The sequence below is a fragment of the Sebastes fasciatus genome, chromosome 9 (assembly GCF_043250625.1).
Source record: "Sebastes fasciatus isolate fSebFas1 chromosome 9, fSebFas1.pri, whole genome shotgun sequence".
Classification (NCBI taxonomy): Eukaryota; Metazoa; Chordata; class Actinopteri; order Perciformes; family Sebastidae; genus Sebastes; species Sebastes fasciatus.
This window is the reverse complement of record NC_133803.1, coordinates 2,199,754-2,219,323: the sequence shown is the minus strand read 5'-3', so window position 1 is coordinate 2,219,323 and position 19,570 is coordinate 2,199,754. Positions and strand designations below refer to the sequence as shown.

At 39.8% G+C, this 19,570-nt stretch overlaps 1 protein-coding gene across 2 annotated transcripts in view; it reads right to left on the bottom strand.

Annotated features, from left to right (window-relative positions):
• Window positions 1-259: 259 nt before the first annotated feature.
• The window catches only part of hhat (hedgehog acyltransferase), a 31,533-nt gene continuing 12,222 nt past the window's right edge, over window positions 260-19,570 (bottom strand). For both annotated transcript variants that reach the window (XM_074645325.1, XM_074645326.1), the window contains exons 9-12: window positions 15,607-15,642; window positions 7,816-8,017; window positions 7,148-7,292; window positions 260-1,191 (exon numbers count right to left, since the gene is read on the bottom strand). In XM_074645325.1, the coding sequence (XP_074501426.1) occupies window positions 1,106-1,191; window positions 7,148-7,292; window positions 7,816-8,017; window positions 15,607-15,642 (469 nt within the window). In that variant the 3' untranslated portion in view covers window positions 260-1,105. The remainder of the gene's footprint in view (window positions 1,192-7,147; window positions 7,293-7,815; window positions 8,018-15,606; window positions 15,643-19,570) is intronic.

Sequence of the window (19,570 nt, the reverse complement as noted above, 5' to 3'; positions counted from 1 at the left end):
GCTGCTGGACATACGTAGGAAAACTCACAAAAAATACATCGTTGAAAGTCGTGTTGACCGTCATGAAAAAAAGGGGAATTTCCTGTTTATGTACACGAATCAAATAGATGAAATTTCGTGACTATTTCACGAACTGCCGTGAGACTGTGTTGTAAATGTAAATGAAAACGCTTTTAAGATGGCTAACTGCGGCTCATTGGTCAAAGGTCACACACACAGCTGGAACAGTGAAACAGTGAATGACTCATTACATCAGGTACTGTATGGTTATCCATTAGAACATGGATGCATATTTATAATAATACAACTTGAAATACAAGGTTTTAATCCAAACTGAGGTATTGTACATGTTGACATTTGGAGATACAGTACGATGCATTATATAACAACACATTAGCACAAAACAAACGGATTGTTGTTTTTTTACATCCTTACTAAATAATAGCTTTCAATAGCTTCAGCAATAGACCTAATATTAGTGGGATTCTCCCTCACCCAAATGACATCTGTGAGGGAAAATAATGACATTGATCAGGTTCCTGCTGCTCTATTCAGTCCTCTGTGCCTTTTGTCTCCCTCTGAATACACAAATGCTTTTGTGGCGAGCTAAAGGAGGACGGTAAATATGAGATTAACATATCTCCGGTATACCGCACCACTGAGCAATACCTTATTAGAGCCATATAACCAAGACACATTCAGGTCCATATTTTCTTTATGTTTTTTTAGAATATCAGTGATTCAGTGAAGCTAATTAGGTAGAAAACACGCCTCAACAATGCCAAGGCTCCGATACAAGTCTGTCCTGCATTTCATTCTACTACAGCTTGTGTGCACTTACATTTTCCACAAAGTAGGAAACTCTCCTTAGAGAGAAACAGCACTGATCCTTAAAGTCTTGGCTTACAGACACATTTTGCCTGCTCTTGCAGGTTGTGAAAAGTGGCTGCTCAGCTGCACTTCAGCCAGGTTTGGACGGGTTCTGTGGCTGCCAGCCAGGATCGCCACAGAGACTCTGGCTGGTGAGGACAAGGCACCGGACTCAGCAGGTTGCTCTGGCCGTTCGGTAGCAGGGATTCTCGCTCCGATACAAAGTCAAGGTGACTCACGGTGGGTGAGAAGTCCACTCAAGTCCAATCTGAGCAAAGCAGTAGAGGAAAGCCAGCATGGGCGGGGCAACGGTAGACCAGCCTAGAATGAAAAGAAAACCAATATACTCATCTGTAACAGGAAATATTCAGACTGCTTTGCACTGATGCTATCTACTATAAAGTAAGGCTGTCAAAGATATTAATGTGTTAACGCAGATTTGTTTTAATGCTACTAATTTCTTTAACGCATTAACACAACTTGTGATTTTTAGGTTGTAGCGGGTTCAGTTTTAAAAAGTGAAGATACTGATATCATGAAAGTACTAAACCTAAAGAATCCGTTGGTACCATGTCATACTAGCTCGTCGTGAAGGAGGCGAAATAAAACTCCAAACTTGCGCTAACTTTTGGTGAGGAAAAACAGTCATGGCCATTTTCAAAGAGGTCCCTTGACCTCTGACCTCCAGATATGTGCATGTAAATGGGTTCTCTGGGTACCCACGAGTCTCCCCTTTACAGATATGCCCACTTTATGATAATCACATGCAGCTGTCAGTGTCTGACACACTGACAGCTGTTGTTGCCTGTTGGGCTGCAATTTGCCATGTTATGATTTGAACATATTGTTTTATGCTAAATGCAGTACCTGTGAGGGTTTCTGGACAATATCTGTCATTGTTTTGTGTTGGTAATTGATTTACAATAATAAATATGTACATACATTTGCAAAAAGCAAACATATTTACCCACTCCCATGTTGATAAGAGTATTAAAAACTTGACAAATCTCCCTTTAAGGGCCATTTTGAAAAAAATGTGTGATTAATTTGTGATTAATCGCAATTACCTATGGACAATCATGGGATTAATCGCGATTAAATATTTGAATCAATTGAAATCCCTGATAAAGTATAAAGACTTGTATTCTTGTACAAAAGCTAGAGACAGAGTAGTAGGTAGTTTGGTTAATTCTCTGTGCTGTACTGTGTTGTGTTACTCTCTTTTTCTATTTATAGCAGCATCTTGGAGGGTCGAGCACGCAGGTAAGGACGGCTGTCTGCACCTCCTCCCCAACTGGCTTGCCTCCAGATTATCACAGTAACCTGCACCTGCACCCACAATGCGTTTCAATGGTCTATTCTTTTCCATTCATGTCAAAATCTAATTCACATACACACGGGCTGCTTCGTGCACAGCTGTACTGTCCGTTTCCTGTATGCGGAAGAGAAAGGTTACACGGGCTGAGGCTGGAAAAGACGGATTTTGCGGATAAATATTTTTATGCTATGCTGAAGTGAAGTTTGCACAACAGAAACATTGCGTATGCAGAAAATTAGCATAATTTCCAGTAAAAGCCAGCTAATTATTAATGTTGATTTATTCACGTTAGTCATGCTCATGTACAATTTGAAATCTGATGTATTTCTGACATCTAAATCAATCATGCAAGGCCTTTTAGCTTGGGACCCTGCATGAACCATGAGCAAGATTTAGTGTTCCAGCATTTTGTCTTTTCATTAAAGCCCTCAGTGTGAAATATATTCTCCAACCAGTAATCGGAGCTTTGCTGTTACTGACTTCAAACTAACAGAGTGAAAGCAGACCTTAAAGGAAGCACACCACTAGTCAAACCGTCTACTGTATATAAGAAGTGGACGTAGTCACCGTGACGTCACCCATTGGTTTGTGGACTGCCGTTTTGAAGCCTCGAGTTCGTCGTTTTAGCCATCGCCATCTTGGTTTTGCAACCAGAAGTGACACGAGAGGGTGGAGCTAAGTATAACTGGTATGCTGGTAAAGGCAAGAGGTACCAGAGGTAGACCTAAATCAATGTCCTACTAAGTACAAGTAGTTATTTTACTGATATTATACTTAAAGGGCCAGTGTGTAGCATTTCAGAGGCTCTATTAGCAGAAATGGAATATAATATTCATAACTATGTTTTCATAAGTGTATAAACACCTGAAACTAAGAATTATTGTGTTTTCGTTATCTTAGAATGAGGAAAATATAGATTTTTTTAAGACGGGTCGATAGTCGCATAAACTAGTCGATTTGTTTTATAATTTAATGACTTCAAAAAATCGAAAATCATGACCCATCCCTATTATTATGGTAAGGACGGCCTCTGAGCGAAATGAACGGTGTTATCAGTTTTGCACACGGCGGCTCACGTTACCGCAGCCTTGGAAAGGGAGGAGTGAGCGGAGGGGTACTCAGTTGGTTGCAATCTGCAACCACACCACTAGATGGCATCAAATCCTACACACTGTTCCTTTAAACAGACATAAAACACCATTCAAAAGTCTACTGGAGTAAAACAAACAGACTTCATTCAAACTATTATAATTGAATGTAAAGATTCATATTTTTCAATTAATACTACACGCTATGTCTACTGGTATGTTACAATTTGAACAACTCTCTATGTCACTCAGCACTATGTCTTCAGATTAATCTTACATTGGGACTATTTGGAGGCATGTGAAGATAACAAACACACCTCCTCAGTCAACATATACGACTATAGATACAGTGTGATTAGGAATTTCTTTTTGTTTCACCAGAGGTCAAAGAGTGCAATTACGCTACTGCCTGGACCAGTAAAAATCCCAGACAGGCTGATTTAAAAGCATTGATCTCATGTTAATGAAGCAAACCACAACTCCCCCTCGGTGTTTTATTGTGCAGACACAAGGAAAGGCTTCAGGCATTTCTGGTGGATCCATCACATTTCAATTTCAAGTACAAAAACACAAGTACACTAGCAACAAGACGATGAAGTGGTTTGTTCAATAGTCAATTTAAACATTTTAAGTAAGCATCAGGCAGTGCCATGTTTGATCTTCATTTTTAGTATTTCAATGGTCCGTGTAACGACGGCTCGCCGTTACGGGAGTAATATAGTAATTGGTGTGTATGTTTAACTATAATTACTAGACGTATGTATTATTGAATACACTTAAGGAACACACAGAGGTATTAATTAATTAAAACCGTCAATAACATGCCCCACTTACTACTTCCGGTTTCCGTCTCCCAAGGTGCGCGGGTGAAAGAGATCCCCGGGGACTCGCGCCCTATTAATAGTTCCGGGAGGGCGAAACCAGTGGGAAGTGGGTGGAGGGGAGTTCGGCGGGACTGTTTTGTGTGTATTTGTGAAGGGGTAGTGTTTATGGATGTTTATTGAGGATAGTTGGGTGTGTATGTATTTGTTAAGAGGATTTATATGTGGGGGATGGATTTATGTACATAAATGTGGATGTTTTTGTATGTTGGTGTGGTGTTGTGTTTGGGAAAATGGTATGGGCCAATTGAGGGGAGTATAAAACCCATGAGTTTGGGTCCATTTGGGGGGAATACTACGGTGGAGGCAACATGTGTGACGGGTGTGAAAGGAAAAATAAATGCTTCTATGCGGAAATGCCATCCAGTTGTGGACTGATCCTCATTTCCTCCATGACCGCTCGGGGATTCTAACAGTCCGAATGAACTTCTATAAAAGGCAAACTGAGAATCTCACTTTAGTTTCTATGTCTGAATAATTCACAACAGAAATGGTATTTTAAAACACCCTGCTCTTATTTTTAGGTTTCTCTTAACTTATTTACACCAAGTCTACTAGAAGAAGCATAATGTTACATACAATTTGTGGTGAGCCCGCCCGGCTTCCAACTATTTTTACACTGTCACAATAAAGCTTAACTGGTGACTGGAATATTGGTCAGGCTGCTTAGCTGGACTTGAAGAAGCCCACAGACTGTGTGACATTAACAGAACATAAATGCTAATGTTGTTCTGGGTCTGCTGGATGTGTAAATAGGCAACTGTTTGCTAGCAAATAACACTAACACCAACTTTATAAGATAATGTCATTGTTATGCTTACAGCTTGTTTCACTGCCCCAAAGTGGCCAAAACAAGTAAATTAAACCTGCAGTAGGCACAATGTTTTTGGCATCATTGGGCAAAAATCCCATAATAACCTTTCAGCATATTGTAATTCAAGTGTTCTGAGAGAAAACTAGACTTCTGCTCCTCCTCATGGCACTGTTTTCAGACTTTAGAACATCTAGCCTGTGACGGGAGACTTTGACCAATCACAGGTCATTTCAGAGAGAGAGAGAGAGAGAGAGAGAGAGCGTTCCTATTGGCTGTTCATTCAACGGAGGCAGCTGTCAATCACTTGCAACTCCAATCAAACGGTCAAAATAGGCAGCGCTGATAAAATATGAATCAATATTCTGTTACTGTAATGACTATTTCTCGAGTAAAATGTTTTCAGAAACATCTTGTAGTGCACGGCTGTAAAATGAGAAAGTGTGCTCCAACTGGTCGGCGGTGCTTGGTATTTCCCCAACTGATCTCAACATGGTGGCCGGGTTACAAACTTTCTCATTTTATAGCTAAACAGTACACTACAAGATGATTCTGAAAACATTTGAGGAGAGAAATAGGCATTAATGTAACAGAATATTGATTCACATTTGATCAGCGCTGCCTAGTTTGACCTTTTGATCGGAGTTTGCGAGTCATTGACACCTCCTGAGAAACAACAAGGCTCCAGCTCAGCTCTGATTGGTTGTTTTCCTCCGGTCTGTGAAATCTTGCAGATGCCGTTAGGAGCACCGGAGGACACAGAGGCACATGATTTTTTTCAGATTACCTCTCTCATGCACTACTGTCAGGATATAGTGACTAACTTTTTTTAATCATGTTTTCTCCAACATGCCTACCTCAGCTTTAATGCTACATCAAACTATACATTTTAATTCAGCATTAATTAACAGTTCTTGTCAATACATTTATATTAATATATTATATGATCAAGTATCAGTGCTGAGCTCTCGGCTCTGACTCTGCGCCCAACCCAGCGGCAAGTGTAGCTCAGACTGCTTATCATGAGTAGACAGGCTTTCAGGAGGGCCTGCCATCTTGCTTTAGGTACCAAATGAGCCAAATGAAGACACGGGGAGCAAAACAGGGACTGGCACAACCACGGATCAGATGTCTCTCCGCTGGGGACAGTTTGCCCATACAGATGCAAAAAATGCCCCGGTACGACCTCTTCTTAAAACACACTTTTATAGTCTTTCCGTGATCCTTACCTTCCCTCACCATTTGTTTTATTGTTTGATTTTAATTGTTATGTTTTGTTTTATGTTGTATTACTTGAATTTGATTATAGTTTTATGGATTTTTATGTAGCGCTATTGTTGTTGTTTTTATGATTAACAACTTCATGCTTTGGAAAGGTGCTGTATAAATAAAGTTTATTAATATAGCCCTATTGTTTTGGAAAGATGCTATATAAATAAAGTTTATTTATATAACACAATTGTTTTGGAAAAGTGCTATATAAATACAGTTTATTCATATAACAACATTGTTTTGGAAAGGGGCTTTATAAATACAGTTTATTCATATAACAACATTGTTTTGGAAAGATGCTGGATAAATACAGTTTATTTATATAACACCATTGTTTTGGAAAAGTGCTATATAAATACAGTTTATTCATATAACAACATTGTTTTGGAAAGGTGCTATATACTATAAATACACTTTATTTATATAACAACATTGTTTTGGAAAGATGCTGGATAAATAAAGTTTATTCATATAACAACATTGTTTTGGAAAGGTGCTATATACTATAAATACACTTTATTTATATAACAACATTGTTTTGGAAAAGTGCTATATTACGTTTATTATTATTATTAATATTATTATTAATACTGTTATTATAACTAGAGCCTCAACATCCATTGAAATCACTGCTAAATATACATACCTACTGAGCAGCAGCATTTTTTAATATTTTATTTCTGATTTGATATGGCCTCTCTCTGACATACTGTCTTTAGCTGCTGCCACTACTAGAGGAGAAGGTGAAATGTCCCACGATGCAACTAAACAGTCAAATTAAAAGAGCACATGACTGATACAGCACTCCACAACGGAAACAAATATAGAAATGTCAGCTCAAACAATCCTGAGAGAATAAACGGCACATAGAAATCCTATTGATTGAGTGTTGTGGAAGACAATTTACCTTGAATGAAGACGCGCTTCCAGAAGATTCTGCCAACATGTATCCCCCCGAGGAACACCAGATTAGAGAGGATGAGCATGGCAGTGGAGAAGGCGGACAGTAGGGCGATGCAGCGCCTTTCCATCGCCGCAGAGATATACCGCTCCTGGGAAATCAGTAAATAAATAAGTCAATTGCAGGAGAGCCACGAGAGATTTTCATCATAAATCTGAGAAACAAAGAGCAGCAGAGCACCTGGTGCTAATGAACCGTGTGGCCATAAACTAGGAGGATTACACTGCCTGCCATCTTTATTACTATTCCAAGAACATGAACCTTCTCCCAAAGCTAGAGGCCAAAGAAGCAAGATGAACGTGTTAGAAACAGACTTTTACTCCCAGGAATGTTGCCCGTTAACTGTACATGTCAATTAGATATGACGGGATCCAACCAGTTGGTCTCCAGTCTGCCCTTACTGTAGCAGCTGAAGCATTATCTCTTATTAAATCAGATTACATGACCCCTTTATTTCTAGCTACAGGAAAGATTTCATCATGTTCACACATCTTAACTGGAAATCCAATTGATGGAATAACCAGGGAATTATATCTATGTACAATTTTAATCCCTTTGAACATCCTTTTTTTTTTTTTTTGCACTGTCAGAACTAAATTGAATTTCAAACTTACAACAATGGAGTGAATAACGGATGAGGCAAAGAGAGACTTCAGTCCATTTTCCACCACAACTCCGGCCCAATTCATCAGGGCCCAGTACTGTAAGTAGTCATGGCCGCCATGCCAGAGGCAGACGAATCCAAACGCGAGGCCAGTTGATAACATTTTGTAAAGATGACCATGCCGTGAACCTCCCAGTGGTATATAGATGTATCTGGAAGACAAGTTCATAACAGGAAAAAAATTATCTAAACACAATCAGATTATAAAATGTTACAGCTCTTTAACCCTCTGAGACCCAAAATAGACCCATTTTTGTCTTTTTTTAGGTGGTACGGGGGGTCTTTAGGGGGAGATAGGAGGTCAGCAGTTCATGTCACATAGAAGTGGCTGATACAATTTCTAACACAGATTTGGTGCTAAATCTAACCACTTTTTACAACTGGAGAATTGATAAAAATGATCAATAATCCCTCCAGAATACTAAGACTTGAGGAACTAAAGACACCATAGAAAAAGCCATGCTGTGATTTGGTTTCTGCAAGAACAAGCAATTGGATGGTGTTCTGGAAACTTCTCAGAAGCCCCTTTTATTGTCAATCTAGCTAGGAAAGCCATCCATCCTCTGAATACTCTAGGTCTCTCGTTTGATCCATCATCCTCTGAATGCTCTAGGTCTCTAGTTTGATCCATCATCCTCTGAATGCTCTAGGTCTCTAGTTTGATCCATCCATCCATCCATCTTCTGTTCTGAATGCTCTAAGTCTCTAATCTGATCCATCCATCCTCTGAATGCTCTAGGTCTCTAGTTTGATCCATCCATCCTCTGAATGCACGAGGTCTCTAGTTTGATCCATCCATCCTCTGAATGCTCTAGGTCTTTAGTTTGATCCATCCATCCTCTGAATGCTCTAGGTCTCTAGTTTGATCCATCCATCCTCTGAATGCACTAGGTCTCTAGTTTGATCCATCCATCCACTGAATGCTCTAGGTCTCTAGTTTGATCCATCCAGCCTCTGAATGCTCTAGGTCTCTAGTTTGATCCATCATCCTCTGAATGCTCTAGGTCTCTAGTTTGATCCATCCATCCTCTGAATGCACTAGGTCTCTAGTTTGATCCATCCATCCACTGAATGCTCTAGGTCTCTAGTTTGATCCATCATCCTCTGAATGCTCTAGGTCTCTAGTTTGATCCATCCATCCTCTGAATGCACTAGGTCTCTAGTTTGATCCATCCATCCACTGAATGCTCTAGGTCTCTAGTTTGATCCATCCAGCCTCTGAATGCTCTAGGTCTCTAGTTTGATCCATCATCCTCTGAATGCTCTAGGTCTCTAGTCTGATCCATCCTCTGAATGCTCTGGGTCTCTAGTTTGATGCATCCATCCTCTGAATGCTTTAGGTCTCTAGTTTGATCAATCCATCTATCCATCTTCTGTTCTGAATGCTCTAGGTCTCTAATCTGATCCATCCATCCTCTGAATGCTCTAGGTCTCTAGTTTGATCCATCCATCCTCTGAATGCTCTAGGTCTCTAGTTTGAAGCTGTAAAGTTTCATGAGGCTGTGATTATCCTAGAGGTCACAACCGGTCATTCAGGCAAAAAACGATCTCACTACAATGAAATGGAATGGAAATGAAATGGCTCCTGTGGAGACTAACATCATTACACATGAATACAGTTGGGCTCATTGGATCCACCAGAGTCTCAGCTTTACAGTGATACTCAATTTATGGAATTCAAGACTGTTTAGGGACCCCAGTATGCAGAAATATTCAAACACAAAAATAACACATTTATAGTACATTAAAAAAACTGCATTTTTTTTGCCCCAAACTGCATGTGATTATCATAAAGTGGGCGTGGCTGTAAAGGGGAGACTCGTGGGTACCCATAGAACCCATTTACATTCACATATCTGGAGGTCAGAGGTCAATGGATTCCTCAGGTTTTCTAGTTTGATATCTCCACCTTCACTCCAGCTCTAAAACATGCTCCAGCCTCTGAAAGACAGTAAAGTCTGTCTCGGGGGATTAAAAGAGATTATAACCTGTCCAACACAAAGAGAACAGTCAATAAATGGTGATAATAAGAGAGATCTTTTGAAAGGACAGGACACAGATACACTGCAGCCAGTGAACAGTGCTGATGTAAGGGGGTTGAAAATGGCCCCACAATGCACCAATGAATTACAAAGAAAACACCTGTCACACAAATGATCATGTCATGTTCATTGGTTTTTAATCAAATAAGCGTGGCTCTGACGACCAGTGCAAAAATAGAGGCACTTTGGGGAAAAATCAATCCTACCAAGTTGTTAATAATAATAATGTAATTGGGTTAATGATTCCAAAGGGGTTTCTATGATTCGCACCAAAACCTTGACATACATTTAACCCACTTTCTATGTCAAATTGCCTTTTTTTTCAGCTAGCTCTTGACTTGGCTGGGTAAGGTCTGATTTCAACATTTTGGTTAAAACAAATATCTCGCACATAATGCATGCATGGCTTCAATGAGATTACACTTCATGTGATGTCAAAATAGCAGCTGTATATTCATGCAATAGCCCACATGGTGTGAGTAACATCCCATCAATCAGTAAAGATTATGGTGCATGCCGTGAAGAAAAATGGTCTCAGATATTGTGAGGACCTGGTCTGTCCCGGAGGTACCGAGAGTCTCAACATGCTACATCACTCCAACACGCATAGAAACAAGCAGCGCGCTCCGTCTAGTGTTGCTGAGCTGGAAACTAATTATCTCGGCCACCCTGTGGATAATCAATGTTCCTGAAAGATGAGCCAGCATTTTGTGAGCCTTAAATAGAGCAGCCAGCTTGGCCATATTGGAGGATGAAAGGAGGTGCAAAGCAGATGGAGAGGAATCAGAGTGTTAGAGCAAGAGCAAACTGAATACCAAAACACACAGAGTGTCCATCCGTCTATTTCAATTCATTAGAAGTGGACAGATTCTAAACAGATGTTGATGAAAATATGATAATCTTGAGATATACATTACTGCAATACCCGGGTAATCAGTGTGTTATGTAACACCTGACAACTGCAAACAGATGGTGCAGACAACATGCATACAAGGTTCAGAGAAAGACAGTGAGAATTAGACTGTTGGCAGCTACTATTGTTGGTTTCTGTGCTCCTCTTACGGAGACACACAGTGTACTTGATCTTTCTTGCTTTAACTTAAGGCTGCACGATTATGGCCAAAATGACGATTATTTTGATCAATATTTAGGTCACGATTATTTATGGATTTTAGGGACAAAATATTTTTATTGCAATTACACATTTACATAAGCAGAACGCTGCTTTGACTTTCATGTTGTGCTACATACGTTAACACATTCTTAATGTTATCCTTTTACTTTGTTAATGTCATTTATATTGGTTATTTGCATAAAAACACATCATTCAAATTAGGTAAGGAAATAAATAATTGCATTTTTATATTAAATATTTGCTTTGATTAAAAAAAAAAAAATGGCATTAGTAGTAATTATATTATAAGCTGCTTAGAGCTAGTGTTAGGAAGTTAACCCCTTAAAACCCTGACGGCCCGCTGTCGGGCCAGGATGCTATTCTGTCCATCAGAATAGCGTACCTTGTTATGCTAGCGTGTCGGGAAGAACGCTAAATAACGCTACGAAGTTATGCTAAATTTTGGTGAGGAAAAACTGGCATGTCCATTTTCAAAGGGGTCCCTGGACCTCTGACCTTAAGATATGTGAATGAAAATGGGTTCTATGGGTACCCACGAGTCTCCCCTTTATAGACATGCCTGTAAAGGGGAGAGTCATGGGTAACCATAGAACTTTATGATAATCACATGCAGTTTTTTGAATGCAGTATAAATGTGTTATTGTCTCCTATTCTAAAATGGTGTATTTAAATATTTCTGCATACTGGGGTCCCTAAACAGTCTTGGAATTACATAAATTGGGTATCACTGTAAAGCTGAGACTCTGGTGGATCCAATGAGCCCAACTGTATTCATGTGTGATGATGTTAGTCCCCATAGGAGACATTTCATTGACCTCGCTGTATAAAATGACCTGTGGTGACCTCTAGGATAATCACAGCCTCATGAAACTTTACAGCCATGAACTAGAGACCTAGAGCATTCAGAGGATGGATGGATCAAACTAGAGACCTAGAGCATTCAGAGGATGGATGGATCAAACTAAACACCTAGAGCATTCAGAGGATGGATGGATCAAACTAGAGACCTAGAGCATTCAGAGGATGGATGGATGGATCAAACTAGACACCTAGAGCATTCAGAGGATGGATGGATCAAACTACACACCTAGAGCATTCAGAGGATGGATGGATCAAACTAGAGACTTAGAGCATTCAGAGGATGGATCAAACTAGAGACCTAGAGCATTCAGAGGATGGATGGATCAAACTAAAGACCTAGAGCATTCAGAGGATGGATGGATCAAACTAGAGACCTAGAGCATTCAGAGGATGGATGGATCAGACTAGAGACCTAGAGCATTCAGAGGATGGATGGATGGATCAAACTAGAGACCTAGAGCATTCAGAGGATGGATGGATGGATCAAACTAGAGACCTTGAGCATTCAGAGGATGGATGGATCAAACTAGAGACCTAGAGCATTCAGAGGATGGATGGATCAAACTAGAGACCTAGAGCATTCAGAGGATGGATGGATGGATCAAACTAGAGACCTAGAGCATTCAGAGGATGGATGGATCAAACTACACACCTAGAGCATTCAGAGGATGGATGGATCAAACTAGAGACCTAGAGCATTCAGAGGATGGATGGATCAAACTACACACCTAGAGCATTCAGAGGATGGATGGATCAAACTAGAGACCTAGAGCATTCAGAGGATGGATGGATGGATCAAACTAGAGACCTAGAGCATTCAGAGGATGGATGGATCAAACTAAAGACCTAGAGCATTCAGAGGATGGATGGATCAAACTAGAGACCTAGAGCATTCAGAGGATGGATGGATGGATCAAACTAGAGACCTAGAGCATTCAGAGGATGGATGGATGGATCAAACTAGAGACCTAGAGCATTCAGAGGATGGATGGATGGATGGATCAAACTAGAGACCTAGAGCATTCAGAGGATGGATGGATGGATCAAACTAGAGACCTTGAGCATTCAGAGGATGGATGGATCAAACTAGAGACCTAGAGCATTCAGAGGACGGATGGATCAGACTAGAGACCTAGAGCATTCAGAGGATGGATGGATCAAACTAGAGACCTAGAGCATTCAGAGGATGGATGGATCAGACTAGAGACCTAGAGCATTCAGAGGATGGATGGATGGATCAAACTAGAGACCTAGAGCATTCGGAGGATGGATGGATGGATGGATCAAACTAGACACCTAGAGCATTCATAGGATGGATGGATCAGACTAGAGACCTAGAGCATTCAGAGGATGGATGGATGGATCAAACTAGAGACCTAGAGCATTCAGAGGATGGATGGCTTTCCTAGCTAGATTGACAATAAGGGGGTTTCTGAGCAGTTCCAAGAACAGAAGTGCTCGCCATCCAATCGCGAAAAATGCAATTCTTGCAGAAATCTCCAAATGTCAAAAGCTTTTGAACCCAAATCACAGCATGGCTTCTTATATGGTGTTCCTCAAGGTCTTGGTTTCTTAATGTGGTATTTTGGAGGGATTATTGATCATTTTTAGCAATTCTCCAGGGGTAAAAAAATTGTGAAATTTAGCATCAAATGGTAGCAACCGAAAAATTGCTGCAATTGCTGCTTATGAGACATAATAGAGCATGGGGATGGCCATCATATACTTCTATTGTAATGCTCTAAGCCCTTATACACTTTCATAATTTATTTGAATTGTTTATTTCTGCTTTATGACTAGAACAACTTGACACACAGTGCTGAGCTGCCTAGCTCTCCAATTCATCTCCAGGTTCCCAGCTTTCAGATGATGTACACAAACAAAATAAAGAAGAAAAAAAAGGCAAAACCGGGCAACTATTTTCCACCAGGATTTGTGATCAAATGCTCCTCCTCATATGTAGCAGCAATAACTCAATCAAACACGCAGTTTGAGCTCTTTTGTTGGTTGCTAACTATAAAACAGAGAGCCTGAGACACAGTGGCATACAGACAGCGAGAGCGTAATGGAATGGTGAAGAATGAGTCACTTAGCTGCCCAGGGAGACGGGGTGTCGTGTAGAGTACATCATTCAACACCTACGCACTCATCTAGCGCTCTTTATACAATTTCAACAGAATTTCTGAACTGCATTAAAACCTCTTTAAAAGCACTTTCACGGGAAGGAACGCCGGGGCATTGTGTCATGGGTATCATTTTGCATCTGCAGTAGGATAATTGCCAGTGATACCATTAAGAAGAAGAAAACAATTTCCAACGCGGCTTAAAATGGAAACGTGCATTTGCAATTTAAATGCTTGTATCTTTAGCAAATGAATTGGAGCCTCTTTAGCAGTCTGATATGCCACATTTCATTCTAAACTCATCTTTAACATCTGAGAAGCAGGTGTACAGTACATGCACGCCATCATACGTGTCAGCACACAAACTAATTAGCAAACAACAACCAAGACAAGGGAACATTTTCACAGAATATCAGCGTGTTTCCTGACAACCGTGTAACTGTAGCGTCGCCTTAAATGTAGCAACCCGCATCTACCAAGTGGACCGTGACCTCCCAATAGGCTGCATTCAGCCAAGTGTGCATCATTAAAAAAGCAGACAACTAATAATGTGTGTTGTCCAAAGTACAAGTGAGCAGACACATAATGCTGCCATTACATATGTACATATTAAACAAGGAGGCATTTCTCCAGGGTGCGGGAACAGTAACACAACAGAAGAACTATTCACCAACAACATCCGACCTCATAATCATGAGAAAGCCTCCATGCAAATGCAGCATCCTTGTCCATTATGATGAGACACGCGGGCAGGCAGCTGTAAAATGACAACCTTTTTTTAAGGTTATTCAACTGACAAGTTCAATGCCCTGCAGGAAATGACCTCTTTACAGTAAGTGTGCAATAAATCACACATACAGTATGATTAAACACATACAGTATGATTAAACACATACAGTATGATTAAACACATACAGTACGACTAAACAGATACAGTACGATTAAACAGCTACAGTACGATTAAACAGCTACAGTACGATTAAACAGCTACAGTACGATTAAACACATACAGTACGATTAAACACATACAGTATGATTAAACACATACAGTATGATTAAAAACATGGCACGCTGCTCCAAATATAAGGCAACACAACCTATAGATAGATATAAAGCTGAATACATGTAAATAGCTATAGGTAGACAGAGAGAGATAAGACAGATAAAATAGACAGACAGACAGACAGATAGATCGACAGATATTGAATCTGTCCGTCTATCCATCCGTCTGTCCGTCCGTCCGTCCGTCCGTCCGTCCGTCCGTCCGTCCGTCTGTCCGTCAGATGGATAGATAGATAGATATCTAATCTGTCCGTCTATCTATCTATTTATCTATTTATCTGTCTCATAGACAGAAATCAAATCTGTTCATCCGTCAGTCCGTCCAGACACATAGATAGATGGATGGAAGGAAGGATGACAGACAGATAGCCAGATTAGACAGACAGACAGACAGACAGATTAGACAGACAGACAGACAGACATTCTAGAGTTATTATTTGATTTAGATGACATTTCACATTTCCAGTAAGCATTAACATGTGAATTAGTCCGTCCAGCGCTCATGAAGTGCCTCTTACCTGATGAGCCATCGATACAGGCCCTCGTCAAAGTGCCTGAGAGTGAACAAAAACACAAAAGAGAAGAAATTAATATTGAGTCACAAATTTACATAATAATATAGCGCTGGGTAAGAAAAAGCTGAGCACGGGGCTTAATATGCACTACGTATGATGGATTCGTGTCTGCGTGCGCACTCTTTGTCATTAGGAAGATTAGAAACCGTGTTGGGGTATTTTTCATCCTGCATGTAGACTGGAGCTGTTGTGTGAATGATGCCAGTGGACAGCTTTATACATTCCATCAATGTTGTCAACATTGGCAAGCTCAGCACACACGGGCCGGATTGGAGTGCATCGATGTCAGCACATTGGTCGATCTGGTCTACAGCCAGTGCATTTTTACTGACAAAACCAAACAAACAGCCTTCCAGCTCAACTGGATGTGCTCTGAATTAAGAGAGCACTTTCTCATTGGTCATTACATTTAGGAACAGAGTGATTTTGCTATGAGGAAGGAGCAGAACACTCTACACTTCTTTTTTGACTATAGTTATTGTATATCATGAGGTTTAATTGCAGGTTTAAACCTTGTTCATACACTCAGTTGCCAGTTTATTAGGTACATCTAGCTAAAACTAATGCAGTCTAATACAACAGTCCTACCTTCAAGAAGTTATCATTTAGAAAGGTGTTAAATCAGCAGTAGGCAGAATGGTTTTGGCATCATTGGGCAAAAAATCCACAATAACCTTTCAGCATATTGTAATTCAATCACAGGTCATTTTCAGAGAGAAAGCGTTCCTATTGGCTGTTCATTCCATAGAGGCAGCTGTCAATCACCCGAAACTCCAATCAAAAGGTCAAACTAGGCAGCGCTGATCAAATATGAATCAATATTCTAGATAGATACTTTATTGATCCCGAAGGAAATTTAGGATTCTGTCAAAGGATTTCTGCCTACTGCAGCTTTAAAGTGGCAGTAGGCAGTATATTTTTGGCATCATTGGGCAAAAATTCCATAATAACCTTTCAGCATATTGTAATTCAAGTGTTCTGATGAAAACTAGACTTCTGATCCTCCTCATGGCTCTGTTTTCAGGCTTTAGAACATCTAGCCTGTGACGGGAGACTTTGACCAATCACAGGTCCTTTCAGAGAGAGTGTTCCTATTGGCTGTGCTCCAGTCATGTAAACAGAACTTGGCGTTTCATAATGGCTGCCGCGTCACAAACTTTCTCATTTTACAGCTAAACAGTACACTACAAGATGATTCTGAGAACATCTGAGGAGAGAAATAGGCATTAACGAAACAGAATATTGATTCATATTTGATCAGCGCTGCCTAGTTTGACCGTTTGGTCGGAGTTCGCGAGTGATTGACAGCTGGCTCTCATAGACAGCAGACCTCAGATCAGCTCTTACTGCTTGTTTTCCTCCGGTCTGTGAAATCTTGCAGATGCCGTTAGGAGCACCGGAGGACACCGGAGGACACAGAGGCACATGATGTTTTTCAGGTTATTTGTTTCATGTACTACTGTCATGATATAGTGACCGTTTTATAAAAAATAACATTTTTAAATCATATTTGCTCCAATCTGCCTACTACAGCTTTAAGTGTGTTAAATATAAATGCCAGAATGGTATAAATAAGAACTAAGTAAGAATATTTCTTGAAATGTAATAAAAAGTTTATTATCTTACTATTTTATCTAAAATAATTTCTTTATTATTTGATTGGCTTATGTAAAGTATTTTGAAGTGCTATATAAATAAACTTAATTATTATTTTGGAGAATGTAGTTTGTGATGCTGACGAGCTGTAATGCATTATACAGAGAGATGTTTCTGTTATTTAGCCTACTCTTACTGAATGGGGTGGACAAAATTATAGAAATACCTGTTAACATAATGCAATACAGTTCAACAGCACCACAAACTGCAGCTCCCAAAATGATCATACAGTTGAATCAACAACAATGTAATATAGGAATCTTCATAAAGCTAGGGTTTATTGTATCAGACTGTACTAGTTTTAGTTAGTTGTACCAAATAAATTCTGGGTATATATTACAGCATATTTGGCAGTGTGTCAGCCATACATGTTTTTCTTTGTCCTAATGGTAAACACAAATGGCATCGTGGCGCAAAATGTTCACCATTGCATATACCTGAATGTCCCGAAATAGTTTTCTAAGCAGTGGAAATGCTGTTGCCTTTAGCCTTTGTTACATTTGAAGTCTTGCTGATTATGTGTTTCATCCCCATGTAACCAGCACTGCAATGTGTGTGTTCATTTAACTTGAGCAATTGTGACCCCTTCAGCATAAACCAGGCATAGTCTTCTCCTTTGCTTGTCTGCAAAAATGTTAAATGAGCTTAATAAATGTAGCAGTCGTCATGACATTTACTTTTATAGAGGAGATAATTCAAAGTTTAATCCAGTTTCTGGACATCTTCGCTCAAAAATAAAGACATAAAAGTAAACGTTGTGGCAGTTGTTCCAAGAATCGGCTGGATTTCCTGGACTTCCCTGGGTAACAATGTGCTGCAGAGCAGGTTTGGATGAATCTTGTCCCCTTTGACCTGCTCGTTGCGAATGTGGACTTGCTCGTCTTTGTTGGAACTACAAAAGTTAAAGGTCCCATATCGTGATCATTTTCATGTTCATATTTGTATTTTGTGTTTCTAATAGAACATGTTTACATGCTGTAATGTTAAAAAAACACTTTATTTTCCTCGTACTGTCTGTCTGAATATACCTGTATTTACCCTCTGTCTGAAACACTCCATTTTAGTGCATTTAAACGGAATTGCGTTGCCAGGCAACAGCTTTGATCCCTGTTTACTTCCTGTCAGCTGATGTTATTAACAGACACTGCAACAGGAAATAAACTGGGACAAATTTAGAATGTTTACGTTTAAAACCACGTAATGGTCTAAATATTGTATATTTGTGACATCACAATTGGACAGAAATCCTAACGGCTTGTTTCAAAACACACAATTTCTGGATACAGGCTGTTTATTTCTCCGTATATTGAGCGTTTTGATAGTTTAACAGTATTTATACAGCACTTAAACCTGCTTTATGATATAAAAGACATGAATATCTCCCTTTTTACAATATGGGACCTTTAATGTAAGTCTCCTTTCCTGCAACTCTCCAGGCTTCTCCTACTCTCCTGCCTCAGGTTAATGTGCAGAACCCCTCATCTAGCCTTCTACCCTCAGCCTAATTGCATCTATTTTTGCACGGCCCTTTACCCTGCTCACTGTCTCCTTGGACAGTTTATTTAATTAAGGAACACTTGATTTTCACATCAGGACTATGAATTTGTTTTTTGTTGATTTAATGGACATTTTGTGAGTGAGGGACTTTGTTTGAATATAAATGTATTTAGATTAGGGCTGTCAAAGTTAACGCCATAATAACACGTTAAAGCTAATTTGTTTTAACGCCACAAATTGATTTGACGCTTTGCGATTTTTAGGTTGTAGCGGCTCAGTTTTAAAGATAGAGTGAAGAAACTGTAAGACCGAAGGAATCCATCGGTACCAACCATATCATACTAGCTCGTTGCGAAGGAGGGTAGATAACGCTCCAAACTTTCACTAAATTTTGGCAAGGAAAAACTGTCATGTCCATTTTCAAAGGGGTCCCTTGACCTCTGACCTCCAGATATGTGAATCTGAAATAAATGGGTTCTATGGGTACCCACGAGACAGTGTGCTGACAAGTCATAGTCAAGTCAGCACACTGACACACTGACAGCTGTTGTTGCCTGTTGGGCTGCAGTTTGCCATGTTATGATTTGAGCATATTGTTTTATGCTAAATGCAGTACCTGTGAGGGTTTCTGGGCAATATCTGTCATTGTTTTGTGTTGTTAATTGATTTACAATAATAAATATATACATACATTTGCATAAAGCAGCATATTTGTCCACTCCCATGTTGATAAGATGATTAAATACTTGACAAA